The sequence below is a fragment of the Lontra canadensis genome, unplaced genomic scaffold (assembly GCF_010015895.1).
Source record: "Lontra canadensis isolate GAN:19392208 unplaced genomic scaffold, GSC_riverotter_1.0 scaffold46, whole genome shotgun sequence".
NCBI classification, from domain to species: Eukaryota; Metazoa; Chordata; class Mammalia; order Carnivora; family Mustelidae; genus Lontra; species Lontra canadensis.
The window spans coordinates 8,100,916-8,125,002 of record NW_022631040.1 but is presented as its reverse complement, the minus strand read 5'-3'; the positions used below and the strand labels follow the sequence as shown (position 1 = coordinate 8,125,002).

Below are 24,087 nucleotides of genomic sequence, written 5' to 3'. Positions count from 1 at the left end.
AGTGTTGATGGAAAAGAGAGTCAAAGAGCTTCCTCTGCTACTGTACGACTGACATTCTAGCAGAGGGAGATGGACAATAAATAAGCAAACAGAACAATGATTCAGTGGTAAGTCTATGAAGAAAACAAATCGAGATGATGACAGCAAAAGCGACCTGGAGAGACGTCTGGCTAAGCGGGACTGGGTGGCCTCACTGAGGAGGTACTAGAAATGGACCCGAATGACAAGAAGGCGGCCAAACAAGTATCGAGGGGTGAAACATTTCAAATAAAAAGTGCAGTGGGTTAAAGCCTCTGCCTTTGGCTTGGGTCATGATCCCGGGGTCCTGGGATCAAGCCCCATGTCGGACTCTGCTCAGCAGGAGTCTGCTTCCTCCTCTCTCTCTGCCTGCCTCTCTGCCTACTTGTGATCTCTGTCTGTCAAATAAGTAAATAAAATCTTAAAAAAAAAAGAAGTGCAAAAGTTCTGAAGCATTTTTAACAAATCAAAAAGCCAAAGGGTTAGGGTGTTGTAAGCAATGAGGAAAGTGACATGAAGGGCAGAGAGAAAAAGAGGCTTGAAAAGAAGACGGGACCCATAACAGGTAAAACCCCATTAGTTTATTTATCCTGCACTCAATAGGAAGCCATTGGGAATCAGCAAGGTTTACATTTTTAAAAGATATTTCTGGCTCTCCCTACCATAAGGAACATGAACCACAGAGAGGCAAGAGAGAAACAGACAAAAAAAACATCTGAGCTCAGTGATCTGGGGGAGAAATGATAAAAGCTACCAGGCTGGCAGCAATGGACACCGAGTGATCAGATCTGCGACATATGTTGAAGCAAAGCTAAAAGGACTTAGTGACAGATTACACATTTGTGGGGGTGTGAGAAAGGGAAGAACCAAGAGCGGTTCCTAGGTCTTTGGCTTGAGGAAATGAGCACTGGTGATACTGTGTACTGAGATGGCTTCTGAGGAAACAGCAAAAGTACTGTTTATCCAGGTTAATTCTGACATGTCTATCCAACCAGAGACAGACCCTAGATATACAAGTTTGGAACTCTGTGAATGGTCCCAGGTGAAGAAAAAGTCTGGGGGTCACTGGCACACAGACGATAACACTCAAGTCACCAAGAACACTACAGACAAGGAAGAATAGAGAATTGAGCAAGAGCTCTGAGGCAACCCAACACTTAGTAACTGGGCACAAGAGGAGGAACCAACAAGAGTGTGACAAAGACTTTTCAGAGAGGCAGGTGAACTGCTTTAAGAAAACCTAAAGAGGAGATGGATTGTTTGGGGTGGGGGGGCATAATTATACTCAAAACCACTTGACTGTATACTCAAGCAATTAAATATCAATAAAAGCACACCCATCCATCCACCCATCCATCCATCCGTGGACAAGGTATGTCAGCCCCATGAGTGTTTACTTAGACTGCAGATTAGTCAAAGATGCATCACCTTTTAGTATGACGTAGTCTTCAAATAAATAATAAACTTGATAGATGAAAATGATGCTTATAAAAAGTTTAAGTTAGGCAGGAACTGATCTACAAAAGATTTAATGTAAAAGCAAACTCTGCTGATACACCTGACTCAAAAGAAAATTAAAGCCTTCTAGAAATTTCATATACAGTGAACGTCATCAGTGGAATTTTACTGTGTGATCATCGTACTGTGTCACACTCATTAAGCTTAAAAATCTGTATCATCTAAGCATCTAATTAGTATCTACATTAAAAAAAAAAAACCTAATGACTAAGGAACAACAAACGCAAAAAAAAATGTAATTTTCCTCAAATAATCTGCCAGGAGAACAAAATATTAGAATAGAGATTAAGTAAAAGATATGCTCAACTCTTTACTAGATTTATGTATACTACAATCAGGCAAAATTAAAAATAAATTTTCTTTAAAAGACAACCATAACATTTCTTCAGTTATTAAACTTTCCTACCATTTCTTTTAATATGTTTTTCTCACATAAACCAGTGTTTTTTCTCTTCTTTCCATTCGTGGAGTCTAGAAAATTACACACAGGCAAACAAGGTTTTAAGGGGACAGAGCTCCTCACCAGGACTTTACCTGACACCAGATGCTTCTCGGACAGCATGATTTTTGTAACAGGACTTCGGTGAACGGTGAAAGTCTGAAAAAGCTGTGGGCCCGAGCCCACCGTCTCCGGGTGCTGCACGATCACACGCACCGCTCCAGAGCTCGTACCATAGGCAATCTCAATCCAGTTCCCAGAGACACCTGCACGAGGGCAGAAGTTGAAAGGGGGCACATCAGATGACGACACAAAGCTGCCCTGGGAGAAAAGCGACAGAGCTGGATTCGGTGCCTTCACAAGCCCCAAATCCAGCCCGGCACAGACACTGTATTAAAATCGTTATTTCCTTCGCAAGTCCTTTCCCAGCACCCCTTCCCGGATGGACTCGTGCAGCCCTCCCGGTGCTGCCTGCTAGGGTCTATCACCGTCACTCTAACATCCGCTCCTCTGTTTCCCAGTCTGTCTCCACTCGTCACTGACAGGGACTCAGTCACAACCATCTTTTTATTTGTATCACCTTACGGAGTGCCTGAGACATGGCAGGTCTTCTACAAACGTTTAAAGAATTAGTAAATCTGACACGCTAAGTATTTCCTAACAGTATTTCTAAAGCAATATTCCATTACCACTTCTAGCCTGGAATAACCATGTGTTTTACTTTTACTTTTGTTATATTATTGATTCTTTCTTGAATACTCATGTATATACTACTTAACAGACTCAAAACCCTTAGCTCTGAAGCAAATACACCCATGACGTTGCTTACATCATCCTCACCTTCGGTGTGTCTTCTAACTCCGCACAGCTCACTGTCAAGCTCACCTGTGTCTGTTTTTTTTAAAGACAAGTGTCCAGACTCCATTACATATTTAAGGATAGAATGGAGTTCAGTGACCACTACACTTAAAAGGTCCACAGATAGAGAATCTTTTAGCTTTAATAGTAATTCTGCCGGATTCACCTGAAAACACCTGAATCAGAAGAGAAGGAACACACTACAGCAAATGCTTCTAACCTAAAAAGTCACCCCACTCTCCCCCTGCCACTGCCAAGGTTTTTTCTCCCTTTTAAACTTGATTAAAAAGAAAAGCACATCTCATTCTATGGCAGAGGACAGCAAACTTTCTGTGAAAGGCTAGATGGCAAATATTTCGAACTTTCCGCGCCGTACTCTCTGTCACAACCACTCAACTCTGTCAACTGCTGCACACAAACAGCCAACACATAAGACCGTGTTTACGGACCCATTTTAGCACAAGATAGCTGAAATCCTACTGTAATATTAATCAAAATCATCTGCATACATTAAAATATTTCCACTGAAGATCACTTCTTCAATGAATTCAATAAAGTGACGATTTTATATGAGTGCCACATTCAAATATATTAATACTGCTAGACACGTTAATGTTTACTATAATTCATTACAGATAAATTTTAAAATTTCCCACTTACGTTTTCTTTCGATCTAGAATGTAAAAATATAAAAAACACAAAAATTCTTAATAAAATTTCATTGCAATGGCCTTGGAAAGACTGAAAGCTACAGATACTAAACCTCCAAATAAAATGTTTTTTTTTCCATAACAAATTAAAATCTTTCCAAGGAAATAAGGCAATTTCCAACAGAGAATAACAGTCTGAAAGCTTTCTCACTTTTAGTTAAAAAAATAAAAAGCTCCCAATTTCAAAACAAAATCAGCTACAGTAAGTAGGAAGGTAAATGTACGAATTTTTTTTAATAACTTTAGTTAATACTGCAACGTTTTACTTCAATATAACTCGGAAGAGGACAAGTCCTCATTTCCCACCTCAACTTATGCTTGCTTATGGGTCATATTTGGCTTCAATATATGACCAAATATGAACTTCAGATGGAGAGATGATATCCTCCAAACTGTAGTTCTCAAAAAGAAACTATTATTAGTTTTAGCATAATAAACCAATAAATACACATACATCCTCAAAAAAAGGTCAAGAATTTGTAAGAATTTTGCCGGGTACTAACTTGTTTTGGGTGTGAGGTAAACGCTCAGCGCCGTAATGGCATCATTTGAAGGATCATGGTAAAGCTCCGTTACAAGAAGATCATTATCCTTCATTCTCAAAGGGAACTTCTGCATATCTAAAACATAAACATTTTAAGTATTAAAATATGCATCTATTTAAAAAAAATTTTTTTAAGATTTTATTTATTTGACAGACAGAGATCACAAGTAGGCAGAGAGAGAGGGAGAAGCAGGCTCCCCGCTGAGCAGAGAGCCCCATGCGGGGCTCGATCCCAGGACCCTGGGATCACGACCTGAGCCGAAGGCAGAGGCTTTAACCCACTGAGCCACCCAGGTGCCCCTTTCTATTTAAAATTTTTAAAAGTAGTATTTTATTTTTAAAAAATCATATTAAATAGGACCAGGCTACATGGCCACAAACTTACCTATGTAGTATATTGATCCATTGTTGCATCCCAGTAGCAGGAATGAGCCAGCAGTGTCGTAACTCGTTATAGGAACAACATCTTGAACCTGACGTAGGAAGATTATTATTAGATGTTAGGTATTAATTATCATTTACATTTCCTGCTCAATTTGCTGAAAATTTTGACTCTTGACTAAAACAAAACAAAACAAAAACCTCACTAGGGCTGTCTGACTAACTGAGTAAAGAAAGGAACTCAATCATGAGTTCGAGTATCTTGAGTCTGAGCCCTACACAGGGTTTGGAGATTATTTAAAAAACAAACAAACAAACAAACAAAAAAACAACCTGGAGCTCCTGGGTGGCTCAGTGGGCTGAGCCTCTGCCTTCAGCTCAGGTCATGATCCCAGGGTCCTGGGATCAAGCCCCTAACTGGGCTCTCTGCTTAGCGGGGAGCCTGCTTACCCCCCTCTCTCTCTGCCTGACTCTCTACTTGTGATCTGTCAAATAAATAAATAAAATCTTTTTTAAAAATTTAAAAAAATAAAATATTAAAAAAAAAAACAAAACCCAATATCTAAACAGTGCTTAGAAAGCTACTTTTACACACAAACACACTCCACAGGGAACTCTGAAGAACTACCAGTACAGATCCCTGGATAACTCACCACTGCGTCTTTGACAAGATGCTATTCTCTACCTTCCTTCCACCGAAGACCCTACCTCTGTTTCCTAGGAAATGGCAAGACAAAAATTCCCCTTAAACTTTTATTTTCTTGAAGTACTAGAATAAAAACAACACCTACCCAAGCAAATCAGTCTAATTGAAATTTAGTAACTGCCTGTATCTGTGCTACAAGAAAAGCAAAGGGCACAGTTCTACTACGAACCAAACAACCGATGTGTTTTAGAGCAGGGGCAATTAAGAAAGATGAAAGTGAATCTTCCCCACTTGGGGCTGGGCAGGAGATGCCTGGGCAACTGCAGAGCCGACGTTTAAGTGAACTACTTCCCATGTATCGGGTTCTGGCCCAGAGAAGGAGAAAGCGGACTGGATGAGGGATGTGAGATTTCACACATGCTCCGTAAGAGCTCGTCAGCTTGAGAGCGAGAAAAAAACCTGAGAGCAAGAGAGGGAAGAAAAGAGAATCACAGTGTGATGGGCGCTGCAACAGAGTGTGAGACAGCATCAGAGAAGGGAGCATTCTCTGCTCTGTCCCATGCGGGGAGAAGGGCAAAGATCAAGGACGAGTTCAGGAAGAAGTGAAACTTGAAAATCGAAGAAGTAGAGTGTGAGTTAGGTAGAGAAGGGCATGCCTGACAACACCGAGTATACCAGCACACCATCTGGGTCCCTTCTAAATAAAAGGAACACGTTTAACCAAAAGCCAAAACTTGGAAGTAATGATTCCGAGAAAGCTGGAGACACATGACCCTCGCTTCTATGTGACCCTTCCGGGGTCACACACAGAAATAGCACAGATTCAGTTACCACCCTCTGTGCTGACCCCAGGTCAGGGTCTCCTCAGAGCCAACAAGTTCGTCAAGAGCGACACAGAGCTTTTCACTCATATGAGTAAAGACATCTGGAGAATGGAGGGAAGACGACTTTAACACGGATGACCAGTTTCCTCATGCCAAGTTCATTTCTTGGGTTCTAGCACTCCAGAAAGACCTTCAACCACTACCCCAGAATCTTCAGTGGGAAGATGGGCACAGATAAGGGCATGAGATTCCTGCTCCTTTAGGTCCCCTTTCAACGCAAGAGGCAGCACCTGCAAGATCCCAGGGCACAGCTCAGAAAAACATTTCTACCATTTGTTCTCCAGTACCATGGGCTCCAGGGTTAGAGCCTTCCCACTTCTCTTTCTGCAACCCTTAACCCAAATCCTGCTCTGCCTTCAGGCCTCCCCCCCCAGTACAAGAGAATGGAGAAAGCAGGGGACGAGTGAGGTTACAGGAGTTGGGAATGAGTTCTTCTCTCCCAGCATAAGCGAGTCGGTCACTCTGTGGCCTCCTCTTCTTTACCCGAACAACTTCCCATAGAGAACCTGAGGAACTATACTAATGCAAGTAATTGGCTGAGTCAGGATGGTCACAAAGCTATGATGGCAGTGGATTTTCCCTCTAAGTGATGATCTCTCTTATGTGCAAAATTAAATGATATATAATTTGAAAACAATCAGTCTAAAAAAAAAATCAATCTATGTTCCCAAGCAAGACAAGGCCCTTAGTCTTTCAACCGCAGTCTCTACCTAGGTCATCATTTTTAACAGCATGTTTTAACCCTCATCCATGACTTAACTAAATAATCGCTTTAGATTTACCAGCCTATCGATTTCTCTGCTGATGTTTATTTCATCCCAGACCTTCCCCTTCAAGGTATAAAAAAATATCCCTCTTATCAAAGGGCATTTATTCTATTTATTTATTTATTTATTTATTTTTGATGGAGGAAGGGGGAGGGAGGGAGGGAGGAGAGAGAACAGGAGCAGGGGGAGGGACAGAGGGGAGAAAGACAGAGGGTGGGGCAGACTCCCCAGTGAGCAGGGGAGCCTGCCAGGAAGCCTGCCAGGGAGCCTGCGGGGCCTGGGTCTCAGATTCTGAGATCATGATCTGAGCCAAAATCAAGACTCGGACATTTAACCAACTGAGCCACCTATGCGCTCCAAAGAGCATTTCTTTAGTGGCTTTTTCATTCAAGATGATAAGTTTAAGCAAAAAAAAAAAGAACAAAAAACTAAAACATCTCTTTAAAAAATCAATTTTCTTTTTTCTTTCTCAAATCAGGTAAAATGATTTTATAAAATTTTCATTAAGATCTTAATGAGGGATTAGTCAGTGAAGCATCTGCTTTCGACTCAGGTCATGATCTCAGGGTCCTGCGATCAAGCACCGGGAAGTCTGCTTTTCTTTCTCTCTCTGTCCTCTCCCGACTCCTGCTCTCTCCCTCCCTCCTCCTTGTGCTAATAAATAAATAAATTCTTTAAAAATAAAATAAAATAAAATAAAATCCTACTGAAGCTGTCCTAGGGAGCCTGGGTGGCTCAGTCAGCTAAGCTCCTGATTTTGGCTGAGGTCCTGATCTCAGGGTTCTATGATGGGAGCCCAGCATGGGGCTCCACACCGGGTGTGAAGCCTGCTTAAGAGTCTCTCCCTCTCCGCCCCTCCCACCTACGGAAGCTGTCCTAATAAAAACCGCTACACCAACAATTTCACAACAGCCTGCAGAACTGACACACATACACACTCTCTCTTAGTCATCTGATTTACAGACTTCAAATCCATCTTGATGTATGTACAACAGCTGTCCTGTGTACTCTGTGTGTTACTCATGGGCAGAACCTTTGCTGAAGGCCAGACAGAACCTACTCACACAACCAGAATCACTGCCGTCCCAGGGGTCAGCCTCAGGACAGGAGTGTCGGGTGAGATCTGCGTTTCAGTCGCTGAGTCTTCATTACACACGGTCTCTGCTCTGCACTACAACGAAATTCATCCACTGGCCTATAAGGCTTGTTTGCTGCATGAATGCTCGACTTTCCCAAGGTCTTCCTGAAATGCAGTAACAAACCTACTCTGTCAGATACGTTCTGAACTCATGCAGATACCAAACAAGGAGCAGCGGGTTACACCGGGAACTAAAAGCTTAAGAATAAAGGATGCTGGTACAGTTCTCAGAATCCCAAAGATATGAAAACTTTTACATGTAGTTTTGAAAATACCGGTTAAAAAAAAACAAAAAAGATAATAAGGAAGCATGTTCTTTACCTGAGTGGTTTTACAGATGGTATAGCCTCCCTCACCCGCTAAAAGCTTTGACTTGACAGAATTAGTCAAATAAAGCTACCTGAAAGCAAATCTTCCATTAATTGTAAAAATTAACATTCCTCTTTACAGAAACATCAGCAGCTGAAGAATCCACCCACGTTTCTTTCACATACGCTCTGGATCCACTGAAACCAGCCCTTCCCTACTCTCCTCGGCCCATCACTGTGTGTGACAACCATTATGCCTCCTGCTGTGCCTATACAGAAGGCACACTCTAGCTAATATTTTTTTTTTTTTCCTACAAACTTCCTTCCCTCATCTAACATAAAACCTAATTTTCTCTCACCATCAGCCCCAGATCTCAGGAATGCTGCTCTACAAGCTCAACTCATCGTGACACTCAACCACCATTTATTTCTACCTGGACTGTAACACCCAGATCAACCCATCACCCATCACCTCTGCTAGGATCTGGGCATCTGGGCCACAGGTGCGTTTCTTCTTACTCTCTACTACTCTCCCGGCACCTTCCTGGACATACTGACCGCCCTTACAGCTTGCTGAGTCCTAGATCTGACACTGTTACCTTCAAGTCAGTTCTACATTAGGATCACTGAGAACTGTCCCAACTCCAAAATTGTAAATTAAGTCTTTGACCACAACTTCCTATCTTCCCAACAATTCTCCTTCCCTTCAGGTCGTCAATCCGCATTAACATCCGTCAGTCCCCTGACGTCGCTGCGTCCTGCTCTGCCTAACCGCACCTCCTCACTTCCTGATCTCCCAATTTCAGCTACTTTGCATCTTCAGGTTTTCTCATCCCTTGGTGTGTCACATCCACCTTATTACAGCTCCGATCCCGGATCCGGCCGATACTGCTCTCGCGTGCTCTGCTCTTGGCACTGAGCACTAACGGAGAAACTCACACGGCTCTATCCCCCAGAACCCCTACAAACGTACAGTTTTTCATCTATGCAACCCCTGATACCTACTGCCACTTCTTTCTCTTCCTCGGAATTTACATTCTTCAGCACTCCTTTCTTACTCTGTCAGAGAAAGATGTAGCTCTGGTCTCTGCCAGGCAAACCCCTCTACACAGTTTTAAATCTCACACGCTCCTGACTTTCATGGGACTAGAAATCCTCTCCACTCTTTCACTCTTCGTGTGCTTTCTCCGACAACTCCCCTCTCTGACTACAAGCATGCTCGAGCTTCTCGCATCCTAGAGAAAACATGAAATAAAGCAATGAACATCTTTACCACAATTTAGCCTCAATCCTTAAGCTATCACTTTGTTTCCCTGCTTTCCTTCACCAAACCTCTTGAAAGGTTAACTCTGAATTTGTTATCTCCAATCTCTGATCTTAATTCTTCAGGTGCCACAATGTGGCTTTCTCCAACCCAAAGCTAATTATATTTGCAAATCATATCCTAGACTAATGTCATTTCTCAATCGTATCACATATGTCCCTTTGTGGTTTCCTATCTTGTCCCTGAAATGTTAATGTTTCCCAGAGTTCTAACTCTGTCTTCCTATATACAACCACTTAACAGAAAACCCTCTCCATTCTTATTTTTCAGCTATCACGGAAGTGTTGTGGTTTCCAAGTACTTCTTCCTAGCCCTTTCTTGGCTCCTAAGTGCCAAAGGGGTTCTCTCCAAATGTGTACTGAACACCTGCACACGGATACCCTCAGGAATATCAAAGTAAACATATGTCACCAATCTAATTATTCCTCACACTGTCCCCCACTATATCTGCTTCTCTTCCTACGTTCCATTTATCACTATCCATCTGTCAAAACTAGGACTCCAAAACTAGAAATACAGCTCATCTCTCTCGTTCTTTAATTTCCATACCCAAACCAGGTATCAATCCTGTAATTTTAGGAAGGTTATGAAATGTTTTCCAAAGAGTCTCATCTTTGCCATCTCTACCACCGCTGTCTTTAGTCAAATCTCTCCACCTCATTGCGGCATTACCCCCCTCATCTCCGGCCCAGCTTTCATACTGGTTACCCCTGTGGCTTCCTAAAACATGGATCTTATCATGTTACTCTTTGCTTAAAGTACTTTAACTTTTCCTCTCCTTCAGAATTAGGTAATAACTAATAACCCTTTTATACTCCTTGTTCCTCTCAAGTACTTGAGGTCAGTTAGCTTGCTATCTTCTCTGAAAAGGCTTTTGTACATTCACAAGGTCTGTGTTTCACTCGGGAAAAGAAGTCTGCCTGGACTACTATTCCCAAAGCACGGAACTTAAAACACTTCAGAGAAATGAAGAAATGTCAAACCACAGTTTAAAATACTCACTCATTTTCCGAAGTAATTTAAAATTCTTAAAAACATAATCAAATCTGTATCTAGAAGTAAATTACCACTACAAATAAATATTCTGTGTAATCAAAAACAGAAACAAAAAATGGGCAGAGGATCTAAGCAGACATTTCTCCAAAGACCTACAGATGGCCAACAGGTGCATGAAAACATGCTCAACATCATTCATCATCAGGGAAATGCAAATCAAAACCACAATGAGTTAGTTACCACCTCACATCTGTCAGAATAGCTATTATCGAAAAGACAAGAAATAACAAGTGTTGGCAAGGATGCGGAGAAAAGAGGCCCTTCGTGCACTGTTGGAGAAGGTAAATTGGTATAGCCACTATGGAAAACAGGAAGGAGGTTTCTAGAAAGATTAAAAATAGAATGACTATGTGATCCAGCAATTCCACTTCTGGGTATGTATCTGAAGTAAATGAAAACACTAACTCAGAAAGATATCTGCACCCCCATGTTCACTGCAGCATTATTTAAAACAGTGAAGATAAGGAAACAACCTAAGTTATCCATCAATGGATGAAGAGAGAAAGAACATGTACTATATATATACAATGGAATATTATTCAACCACACACACAAAAAAGAAATCATGCCATTTACAATAATATGAATGGACCCTGAGGGCATTATGCCTAATGAAATAAGTCAGACAAATTCCTATGATCTACTTATGTGGAATCTAAAAACAAACAAGTAAACAAAACAAAATAAAAACCAATCAATAGACAAGACAGCCCGGTAGTTGCCAGTGGCACAGGGTGGAGGGTGTGCCAAATGGGTGTAGGGAGTCAAATGATACAAGTTGCCAAAAAAAAAAAAAAAAAAGTCAGTGCCTGGCTGGCTCAGTACATAGAGCATGGGACTCTTCTTTTTTTTTTTTTTTTTTTTTTTTTTTTTTTTTTTTTTTTTAAATTTTTTTTTTTAAATTTATTTGACAGATCACAAGCAGGCAGAGAGGAAGGCAGAGAGAGATAGGAGGAGGAGGCAGGCTCCCTGCTGAGCAGAGAGCCCGATGCGGGACTCGATCCCAGGACCCTGAGATCATGACCTGAGCCGAAGGCAGAGGCTTTAACCACTGAGCCATCCAGGCGCCCCGAGCATGGGACTCTTGATCTCAAGGTTGTGAGCTCAAGCCCCACAATGGGTGTGGAGCCTACTTGGGGGAAAAAAAAAAGATACAAACTTCCAATTATAAAATAAGTCATGGGGACGTAATGTACAGCATGACAACCATAGTTAATACTGTATTGAATATCTGAAAGTTGCTAAGAGAATAAATCTTAAAAATTCTCATCATAAGAAGGAAAAAACCATATAACTGAATGTGGTGAAAGATGTTAACTAGACTTATTGTGATCATTTTGCAATATACACAAATTACCAAATCATTATGCTGTACATTTGAAACTAGCATATGTTAATTACACCTCAATAGAAAATAAGTAAATAAGACACTATGAATTCCACAAAAATAAAGCAAATACATAATCAGCATGACTTTCAGAAACACTTTCATTTCTGTAAATGCTTTAGTTAAAACTAACCTGCCAGTGCTGAGTGACAGCATTCCACACTCCCACTTTCCCTGTATGACTCGTAGCCACCAGCTGGTTACCAATAAAGAAGAGAGCATCTACAGGAACGCCAAGGCTGAACACTCCTTAAATGACAACAAAAAATAAAGAGGTTAAATAGTCCCTATCTTTAGAATTATTCGAAACCCGGATTAGAAACATTGTGAAGGTGACAATTTAAACTTGTTTTCATTTCCGTAAGTGACATGCTAGACACTTTGGAGACCAAAACTAAGAAACTCAGTAAGCTCTTAGCAGTTTGCACAACAACTGACACAGATAAAATCTGCCCTGAGGAATCTCACACTGATAAAACACCATATTATCTGAAGCTGTGGTTCCCACACTTGGGTGATCATCAAAATAACTGGGTAGATTTGTAGTGAGTAAAATAAAAAAAAAAAAAATCCTAAGATTCATCCAAGGCCTGCTAAATCAGAAAACCCACTACATTTTTTATAAAATCTGTAAGAGATTTAGCTACAGCTTGCTAATGAAGTGGGAACCACTGATCTAAAGACACAGACTTAGCACCCTCAACCATCTAGAATGTTTCTAGAAATCCGGACACGGACACACACACAGAAAGGGAAAAAAAAAAATACTAAAAAAAAAAAAAAAAAAAAATTCAGGACTTTACTCAGAATTTTAAACTCCTTGGTTCCCAGCATTGCAGATTTCAATTTAATCCATTTTAGTAGGCCATGGAATTAAGCAACATGAGAAGACAGGGTATTACTATGTACTTACGGTTTAAAAGAGAAAAAAATGCAAACAACCAATTACAACATTAAATCCAACAACAGCTGAAGGATGCACAAGGTTAAGCAACATCACGAGGAGTAAATGGGGTAAGAAAAAGGAGTAAATGGGTAAGAAAAATGGGTTTTAAGATATTTCATAGAAAAGAAGCCACCTGAGTTGAATTTTTTTAAAAGGAGAATGGTTCATCAAATGGGGGTCGGGAATGGGCAAGCCCAGGGATTCAAAGAAAGGGGAGAGGGGATGTAGGTGAAGGAGGCTGTAAGGAGCAAATATCCCCATTAATAGCAAAGGAATATTTAAAGGAGAGAATTCTAGGATCACCCTGGTATGGCATTATGTCCCTTTACAGTTGTTTCTGGACAGTACATAATAGGAACACAAGCGGCATAAGGCTTTGAAGACTCATGGGAAGAAACAAACCAATTAATTTCAACTGCACATGTATTAAAAGCATAAGCCAGAAAAGATAACTGATTTCTTTTGACTCTTATACCAGTGCGGGGTATTTCTCTTTCTGTTCAGAACTTTACCACATACAAGACAAAACCAGCAGCAATAAAAAAAACACCTTGAAAATTCTTTACCAGGGGTGCCTGGCTGGCTCAGTCAGCGGAGTGTGACTCTTGCTATGAGGGTTTTGAGTTCAAGCTCTGTATCGGGTGTAGAGATTTCTTAAAAATAAACCTCCCCCCCCCCAAAAAAAAAATAGAAAGAAAAAGAAAAATTCCTTTTTTTTTTTTTTGAAGATTTTATTTGTTTATTTGACGAGAGAGAGAGATCACAAGTAGGCAGAGACACAGGCAGAGAGAGAGAGAAGAAGCAGGCTACCTGCCGAGCAGAAAGCCTGATGCGGGGCTCGATCCCTGGACCCTGAGACCATGACCTGAGCCAAAGGCAGAGGCTTTAACCCACTGAGCCACCCAGGTGCCCCAAGAAAAGAAAATTCTTAAACAATCTTGAAAAACCCAGGCTTGTAGCAGGAGGAAAACTGATAAATATCAGGGAAAGGGGTGGGGGGGAGGTAAGTATGCTATGAATGTTTTCTATATATTTTTAAAAATTTATGTAAAATATGCATTTATACACATGAATTATACCATCTCAGACCAACTGGTAAACCTCCCCCCCGGAAAAAAAAATCCAAAACCCAGCAAAATAACACACAACACACACAAAAAAAACTAATAAACTCTTTAACCTGATTAGCTGAGAAATAAGCTTGCCACTTCAAAGCAGAAAATCATCATTTCACACCCAATTTTAGGAAGTCTTTTAATTTTGATGCCAAACAATCGTTCATAACATGTGAAGCCAACTATACTCAGGACTATGGCCCACGTGAAAGGTAGAAATAAAAAACAAGAAAACCAACTACTAACATCTAACATTACGCTAGAGAAGGATGAGGTTCTGGAAAATCAAGGAAGACATTCTGAATGATCTCAAGAAATATAAAGTGTCACTCCTACTTAGGCTCAACAATCTTGGCCACTATCCACAGGGAAGACACAGTACAAGTAATGACAAGTTCCTGTCTTTGGGGACCCTTTCAGCAGAATATTGCTTATAGCAGCAATCCCACAGCGCTGCCTTATACAGATTATAATGAAAGCAGCCCAACCTCTGGAAGTGCTCTATCATGGACATAGCAGCCCTAGCAATTTTCTTTGGATGGTGTTGTCAAGTTCTGAAGAACATTTGTAATAATAAATGGTTTCTTTTACTGGACATGAACAAATTACTATGCAGCATCTCATAACATAGTGGCCTACCACACTGGCCTTTGAAAACAAAGCAAGGCACAAAACCTCCTTCCCTTACGGGTCTGTTACAAGTGGCTACTTGAAAAAAAGGGGGAAAAAAAAAAAGAAATCACCACTTAATTTCTCTCTGTATAATTACCAGTGTATCATAATTTGAATACATAATATTAAAACTTTTTTTTTTTTTTCCTAAAGTTGTCAGGGAGGACTTCCACTGCCAGTCATGATTCTGTAAAAACGGCATCAGATGATTCCTTCTGGGGTGACAACAACAAAGCGGCCCGAGTCCATGAGGCAGCTGTTTTAGACATTGGACAACAGGCAGCAGAAGGCTGAAAGCTAGGAAACAGCCGAGAGAAGCCCTGCGTTCACCCACATGGAAGCGAGACTCCAGTGCAAACTGATGCTCTCCCTGAATGGAAGAGGGTTTTGGCGCAGACCAGAGGGCGCAGCTGCTGAGGTGCCTAGAACCTATGGGCGAGGTAGAAGGGAGGGGGCAAGGGCACCAGGACGGGAGTGGGGATTGCACAGAGGTTGCACAGGGGACACCAAAAATGTCTCCAGACATTTCCACATGCTCCCTGGCGGTTTCCTATGCCTTCGCAGAGGCCGGACTGCACCTGGGCAGGGCAAGCATCCCCCAAAATAGGAGAAAAAGGCTGTCCCAGGACTGAGTGGTGAGTGGAAGTAACAGAGGTTATTACACAAGTAGACGCCAGTAGTTCCAGCTCAGTAGGAATGGAGAACCCTTGCTGAACACCTCAGACATTCCTCAGTAAAGACTCCGAAAACCCAACACTTTAGGAGTAAGGACCACACCCCTGAAAAGGAGCCAAGCCCTGAAATAAACGAGCAGAGGGAGGCTACCTTCCCTTAAGGAAGCATAACAAGCCAAGCAGGATCAGGAAGATCCTCCAGTAATGTAACTGCCTGCCGGGACAAAACTCACATATTTTAAAGGAAGAGGATATCCCATGTCCCCTATATAATGTATCATGCAAATGACCAACATAAAATCAAAACTTCCTAGACATGTAAAGCAGAAAAATGTGACCCAAAATAAAACTATGACATGATCCAGATATTGGAATTAAAGTAAAAAACAAAACAAAACAAAAAACTGAAACAGCTTTAATGAACATGTTAGATTTAATAAAAAGTAGACCGTAATGAGTAAAAAGAAAAGAAATCTCAGGAGAGAAACAAATTAAAATGGAATCGAGAGTTAATTTTAGAGCTTAAAAGTCCTGTACCTCGAACAAAAAACTCACTAGTTGGGCTTAACTTCAGAGTGAATACTGAAGAAAACAGGCAAAATACATTAAAGACAGATAAAAAATTTTATCTAAAGAATGAGGAATAAAGAAATAGAAAACAACAAAAAAATAGTGCTTCAGTGATCTCAAGGCCAGGATCAAGTGGTCTGATAGAGAACTGAGTCCTAAAAAAGAAGAAAAGAAGAAGAGAAAGGGACAGGCCTTGGAATGAAGGGGGAAGTAAGGGAGGGAGGGAGGGAGAAAGACAGGGAGGGAGGGAGACAGGGAGATACATACACTGAGAACTCCCTTAGCTGTGCCAATCAAAACTGTCTCCAGACATTTCCACATGCTCCCTAGGGGATAATATTACCCCCCCCCCCCACCGGTTGCAAACCTCTAATCTGGAATATATAAAGAACTATTACAAATCAGTAACAGGATGACAAACTCATAAAAAGAGAACAATGATTTAAAGACACTACCCAAAGGAAATAATACAAATGGTCAATAAGCACATGAAAAGAGGCTCAGTATCATTCATCAACAGGGAAATGTAATTAAAACCACCATTAAAATCACTGCATACTCATCCCATACACAGCTAGCAGAAATGTAAAATAGTACACCTGCTTTGGACACAAGTGTGTAAGTTTCTTCTAACACTAAACATACACTTTTCATAGGATTCAGAAATTCCACTGCTAGGTATTTACCTTGAGAAAACCTACTCACAAAACAAAAAGAAAACACGTCCAGAGAAAGACTTAAGAATCTAGGATTCCTAACACCTCTGCACTGGCAATAAACCAAATGTCCACCAACACATAAATGGACGAACAAATTCTGGCACAATAATTCAAGGACTATTACTCAGCAATTAAAAAAAAAAAAAAAAAAGGACCACTGATACATACAATAGGGATCAATTTCAGAAACACTGTGTTCAGTGAAAGAAGCCACACACAAAAGAATACACGCCCTGTATTTCCACTCATGAAATTCCAGACAAGGCAAATCTAATCCATGGTGACAAAACACCTCAACTATGTATACAATGGGGTTTATGCTGAACACCTGCTTTCCTTTTGGAAATCTGGACCCTTAGTATGTGCTAGGCAGAGGGTGCCTATGTGTGAGCCCCAGGAAAAAACATGGGCACCAAGTGTCTAATGTAACAGGTAGTGCTACAATTCATTGCTGGAGAAATATTTCTAGTTTCCACTATCACCCTCCATGTCTTTATGCTGATTTTGCTTGTATGTTTTTGTTGTAAGAAATCATAACTCAAAGTAGCTCTTGCTGCATGAATCCTGTGAGTCTTCCAAGCAAATCACTGAACCTGGAAGTGGCCTTAGGGACCCCTCACACAAACGTAATTCTGAAGTTCAAGAGGAGGGGTTCAGGTGAGATATATGAACATGCAAGTCATCAGCCCACAGAAGGCAAAACCATTAGTCTATGTTATCACTAACAATAAATACAAAAGAAAGATGAAGTCCAAGGACTGAACTCTGGGGCATGCCAACATTGTGAAATCAGTCAAATGAGGAAGAACTGTTAAAAGAACCGAGAAGAAACAGAGAAGTAGGATACAAATCAGGATTACAAGGTATCCTGGAAGCCAAAGGAGGAAAGACTGCAAAAAGAATCATTAACTGTATCAAGTGTATCAGGTCACTGCTCTGAAGTTTTAATGAGACGAGACTTAGCCGAGAACAGACCACAGGTAGTACTAACAAGAGCAGTTTTCTGAAGTGGTATGGGCAAAAGAACGATTAGATCAACTTCAAACAAAAAGAACAGAAGAAGCGGACAGAGAGACAAGACCGGGTCACTCTTATCTTCTGCTTCAGGAAAACAGAAAAATGGAGCAAGAACTGGAAGAGACTGGAGGGTAGTTTTGTTGTTATTCTTAACAGAGAATTACAGCATGGTTGTGTGCTGGTGGAAATGATCCAAGAGTGAGAAGCTCTTACAATGAAGGAGAATGAAGACGCAGCTACTGGAACAACGTCTCTGCACAGGCGAGAGCAAACAGGACCTAGTCTACAGCTAAATGCAAAGCGCTAGGCTTCGATCAAAGCAGAGACCATTTAATCACGGTGATGAACAGGACAATAAAGTATATGAGCACAGACACACATAGATGGCCAGATAGGATTTGATTTTCTCTATTTTCTCAATGAGACGGACACAGTGTTAGGAGTCTAAAGAAAAGGCAAACAGCTGAAATAGTCATTTAGGAGAGTGACAGAACTGACAAGGATAATGCCATAGGATTTCTGGGTTGCAGTTAGAAGCCCACTTCAGGGCAGAGGTCATGAATTGAGACTAAGTATTATTTTGTGTGTGTGTGTGTGTGTGTGTGTGTGTGTGCGCGCGCGCATTTCTTTTCCCTCATCCTATTTAGTTATTCAGGTGGAAAGGTGGATTTGGCCACGTTTGGGATTTTTCCAGGTGAAAACAGCAAAAAAAGTGGTGCAGAAAAATTGAGGCTCTGTTCTGGGGTGACTGCAATGACAGAATCTAAACTTGATAAAAAGGGAAATAATAAGTGAAGATCCCAGTACAGTCAGAGAATTTTTTGAGCTGGGGAACTAGAGCTGATAACTTCAACAGAATAAAGGATAGTGACCCAGAAGCAGCTGAACACTACACCAAGTACAAGTCCAGATGGCATGAGATCTGAAATCTAGGGAGGTGGGATGGTAACTTGGGAGAGAAGGAAAGGAAAATGGTCTAGAACAGTAATTCTCAAAGTGTGGTATGTGAATCTCTGCGGGTCTCTGAGACTCATTCTAGAAGTCTGAGAGGTCACGACTATTTTATGTAATATTAAAGAATTACTTACTTTTTTTGCTCTCATTATCTCAAGTGTACAGAGCAATCTTCCAAACACTATATGACATGATGGGGTCATCATGATGACAGCTAACAGAATCTATGTGTTTATTCTTATGTTTTCTAGAATTATCTCTGTTGGTAGCTTTAGGATATAAGTAACTTTGTAAGTTTCCCCAAGACTAACTTAGTTTGTTCTAAATACTTCCACCATGTTCTAACTGGATGTCTTGGTTTTACTTGCTATAATCTCTATAATTGCATTTTTGTCCAATAAATTATCTTAAAATCCAAATTTTCCTTGAGCCTACAAAGAAACACAACAAGAAAATAAGTACATTTTGCTGTGTTTTGCAATATTACTATTAAAAATGCTCTGGAAACTTCCATAAGTTTTTTGTTGTTTTGTAGTTTTAAGATTTTACTTATTTATTTGACAGAGAAAGCACAAGCAGGGGGAGCTGGAGGCAGAGAGAGAGGGTGAAGAAGGCTCCCTGCTGAGCAGAGAGCCTGATGCAGGGCTCCATCCCAGGACCTGAGATCATGACCTGAGCCGAAGGCAAAGGCTTAACCCACTGAGCCACCCAGATGCACCAACTTTCATAAATTTTTTAAAATTTATCTGAAACTCTTTAAAATATTTTAAAATAAATTTATTTTAATACATTTTTCATCTACTTATTGAAGATTTTTGGCTTCAAAACATTAGAACAGGTGCCTGCAAAACCCACAGTGGCACCACCCAAGCCTAAGGGCCAACAAATACATGTGACCTGGAAGGGGGCCTGGGCCAACACTGAGCCAAATAGGAAATAAATATTAGAAATATTAAAATATAAAATATAAAAATTACCTTTCCCTCAACTTTATAGATGTTGATCACCTGCCTTATTTGCGCTATGCAACAGGACATTTTTGCATACTGTTGTAATGCCAGTTGTGGGTTCATGGAGACCAAATATTCAGAGTTTAAAGAAAAAAAAAATACTTTAAATGAAGATGTGAAAAAAGTCTTTAAAAGCCAGAAACTGTTCTAAAATTTCACCCTGAGAATGAAAAAGGCCCTGAAGCACCTGCCAGGGTAAGTTACGGCACCCCGGCATCTGGAGCGGCGCGCACCACCACTGTGAAGCCACGACAGCCTTGAGACGTGACAACGCCGATGCCTGCTAGATGGGAGGTCAGTAAAAGAGGTCACCGTGCTGCCTCTTTGCCGTCACACAGAAAGGCCCTGAATTAAAGATGTGGCAGACATGACACCTTGTCAGCAGGACTACAACCAGATGAATACCCAGTCGTAGCCGACCCTGGTATTTTACTTCTATTAATCTGGCATCAGCACCAGCCAGTCATTAAAGATCTTTTGCGTGAATGTTTGGCCACAAACACATGTGGTGTTGAAATATTCCAAGTGTTCAAAACTTTCATGAATCTCATGCTTTCCCCCTAAAACATCCATGTTGACAGCTGCACTGATGGCGCAAAGCAGTGTCGGTGAAAATGACAGGCATCTTAGTACGAATGAAATGAGGGGAACCAAACTGTTCAGTAATCTTCTAATTCTGTGCCACACACTCTCAAAGGAGAGAAAAAGAGGCCAGTTTAATTAACTTCAGAATGTCCTTGATGAAGCAGTGTGTATAAAAATTTGTACTAACTAAATCTTAATTTAGTAAATACTAAATCTTAATTTGGTATGTGTTCTTACTATTCTGTGTGACTAAGTACTACGTGTCAAGAAAAAGAATCTTCTGGACACTGGAGCTGAGAGCTAACCTAGCTGTTCTTTTCACAGAATACCATTTTTATTTGAAAGGATGACAAATTCTTTTAATTCAGATTTGAGTACTTGGTAGACTTTCCTTAAAAGTGAACAAAGTAAGCTTTTATTTCAATGATAAAAATTCAATGTTTCAAGTGAAAATTAGAATTTTGGAAAACTTATCTCCCACAGTCAATGTGATGGTTTCCCAATACGTAAGAATTCAGGGATGTGGTCAGTGGCTATAGTAATAAGTGTGATTTGGGGGGTTCTGAAGGGGGGGATATTGTACAATGAAAGATATCAACATTTGGAAGATCTACATAACTCAGTAAACCAACATTTTCCAAATGACCAATGCATGATGTCACAAAATCATGCATGGATAAAAGATCCGTTCAAAGTATAAAACAGACTGATGAATTTTAACAGTATGCAAAATTCACTGACATGATTTCATATATTTATGACAGTAGCAAAAAAGAATGTCCATGGTTATCTGAAAAGACTGTAAAAATGTTTTTTCCAACTACATATCTGCATAAATCCAAATTTTCTTCATAAGGTTCAACCAAAAAACATAATGCAGCACACAAATTCACAAACAGGCACCAGAAGTCAATAAAATTTTGTAGAGATTTACAAAACTGTAAACCAATGCCACTCTTCTCACAAATGTTTTTGGAAAACAAAGCTATTTTTCATTAAAATGTTATTCATGTTACCATGCAATGGGTTTATTATTGCTATTTTAAAACTAATTAATATATATTTATAAAAATTTCAGTCTTAATTCCCATTATGCTAAGTAACAGTAGATATAATCTACACAAGCAAACTCTCTTAGTGGTCCTGAATGACATTTAAAGAGTACGAAGTAGTTCTGAGATTAAAAGGTTTGAGCAAATCTGGTCTCGAAGCAACAAATGAGGAAAAGCAAGAAAGTTATTTACCCATCTTCAGGCCCTAAAGTGTGAGGAACTGGAGAGAAAGCAGTCATCACTAACCGGGGTCCAGGAAAAGCACAGTCTCATGAAGCAGCCGGGTTTCAGCTAGAGCATATTGGTAAAAAGATTCTACCCTCGCTCCTAAAACACTAACTTCTTCCCCCTCTTCCAGATCTTTCCTCTCATATGGGGTGGTCCTATTACCACTGAACCCTGGCAAGATGATGTGGCAGCTCTCCTAAGTAATAGTCCAGGTTAGTTCTTATAAAGATGGGCAATCCTTCTTAAACTTCAGACTATTGTATGTACCAGCAAAATGTAGCATAAACAAGGTTTTCCCTACCAATTTCACTTCCGCTCCCTCCATCCTGGACACTCCATAAGATGATGCTACTCTCTGAAGCAACAGCAACCATTTTGTCTTTGTCTCCATGTGGCCCTCCAACCACTTTTGCATTTAAAGCTACTCGCTCAATAGTCCAGTCCAAATATGGACTCGTAAACACTTGTTGCCATCCTGAAGATTCTTTGATTCTGTTAAGTAAGAATGGAAACGTAAGTTAGACTCAGCAGCAATTAAGCAAATACAAAGAAATGCACCAAAAAATTTAATCACACCTATATTTATTAAATATAAAATTTTGCCAATGTATTTCCTCTACAAAGCCAGACTGTTACTCCTAAGCTACCTTGTATTTATCCACACAGGACATATAAAGCACTTAAGAAGAAACTAGAGTTCTGTATTTCTCCAAAGAAAAGTTTAGAAAAATCCTTCAAACAGGAAAAAAGTTTTAACAGCTAAAATAAAATAAAATAAAAAATACCTTTTACTTTTCTACACAGAAAAGTGTTACCATCATCATCTATTGATAGGAATGGTCAATAAAAATCAGAATTTTAGGATAATTTTTATTCCTTTCAGCTAATTAATCAGTTATTCAGTCATTAACTGAAACTACCTGCAATCAACCTATTATTTTTTTGGTACTTCAGATAATAGGTTAACAATCTATCCAGGCAAACCAAGATAAAGGAGTAATCTGGTATACCACTACGCATTCCAATATCCTGGGCAACCAAATGAATAAATGTAGGGCTTTGGAAACCCTTAGATTTCAAAGGTTTCTTTCTAAACGAAAAAATTTCATGAGCCTACTGATTCCCCATAAATAAAGGCCCACCAAGGTTCAGATTTGCAGTTCAGTGAATATAAATGCTTTTTAATATTTAATTTCTGAAAAACATACTGATAAATTTTTAATATTTTTTTCTGCATTATCTGAATTTAAGTCTTTCAGACACATATTCTACATGATTACACAGCCAGCCTTCATACATTCAGAACTTAAGAGTTATACAATCACAATGAATGACATAAACTTTAACAAAGGAGTATCTATTTTTAAAGTTACCGAACAAATATGCAAACAAAATTGTAAAGCTTTTATTTGCCTTACCTAAAGAGAATAAACACCCGTGAGGAGAATAAGTACTCATTTAGATATTACCTGACATATTCATCACAAAAAACAAACTTCAATATTATAAATGATGGCTACCTAAAGACCTAAATGGAATCACTTCAGCTTCATTTTTGTGTAAAAATGTATGCTAAAGTAATACAACCACAATTCACAAAAGTGCAATTTGGCCTTATTAATTTCAGTAACTAATGATTTCCTTAACCTCAAAGGAATACACAGAAACTATATAATTTTTTTAAAGAAAGCGTACAATTTTTCCTAAGCATTGTATGATCTGCAATTACCCACTTTAGCCACCAGATGGGATGTGTTATGACCAACAAATGGAAAAAATCATTTAATAAACTAAACATTTACAAGCACTGAGGTATGAAACATAGGTGCTCTTAGGAACTCCCAAACTGGGCACAAAGCAGGGACTGCCAACACTTCAAGAATAATGACAATACGCTGCTACGTGGATGCAAGCACATACCAGGCTCTTAACAGTGTTCAATAAAGAGATGCTATATTGATTTAATGAGGTGAATGATGTGATTTTGTGATCATTAATTCAGAAATATAACAAAACTGTATGTGATCTACTCTTTCGCAGAGATTCTACTTCTAAGTTATCTTTACAGAAATTAAGATATTATAAAATAAAGAGAGGCCAAAAAGAATAAAAGAATCAGGACAACATATATGAATGTGATTATAACAATTAGAAAATCTAACTCTGGGGCACTTGGGTGGCTCAGTGGGTTAAAGCCTCTTCCTTCGGCTCAGGTCATGATCCCAGGGGTCCTGGGATTGAGCCCCACATCGGGCTCTCTGCTCAGCAGGGAGCCTGCTTCCTCCTCTCTCTCTGCCTGCCTCTCTGCCTACTTGTGATCTCTGTCAAATAAATAAATAAAATCTTTAAAAAAATAAATAAATAAAATCTAACTCTATTGATATGACACTTTTGTTTTTAAGTTAAAATTAAATACAAAGATTAGAAAAATGTATGCTTTATGATTTTCCATACAAATAATACAAAACTGAAAATAAATAAAACAAGACAGAATGAGCTTTGAACAGCACTCCATCTCTTTTCCTCACTCCTGCTCACTGAACCAACACTATGAAATCAGGACAGCT

General features: G+C 39.8%; 1 protein-coding gene across 2 annotated transcripts in view; it reads right to left on the bottom strand.

Moving 5' to 3' along the window:
* Positions 1-24,087, bottom strand: part of KCTD3 (potassium channel tetramerization domain containing 3) — a 49,766-nt gene that overhangs the window by 9,780 nt on the left and 15,899 nt on the right. For both annotated transcript variants that reach the window (XM_032872912.1, XM_032872911.1), the window contains exons 9-13: positions 21,822-22,012; positions 12,112-12,227; positions 4,473-4,560; positions 4,047-4,163; positions 2,071-2,241 (exon numbers count right to left, since the gene is read on the bottom strand). In XM_032872912.1, the coding sequence (XP_032728803.1) occupies positions 2,071-2,241; positions 4,047-4,163; positions 4,473-4,560; positions 12,112-12,227; positions 21,822-22,012 (683 nt within the window). The remainder of the gene's footprint in view (positions 1-2,070; positions 2,242-4,046; positions 4,164-4,472; positions 4,561-12,111; positions 12,228-21,821; positions 22,013-24,087) is intronic.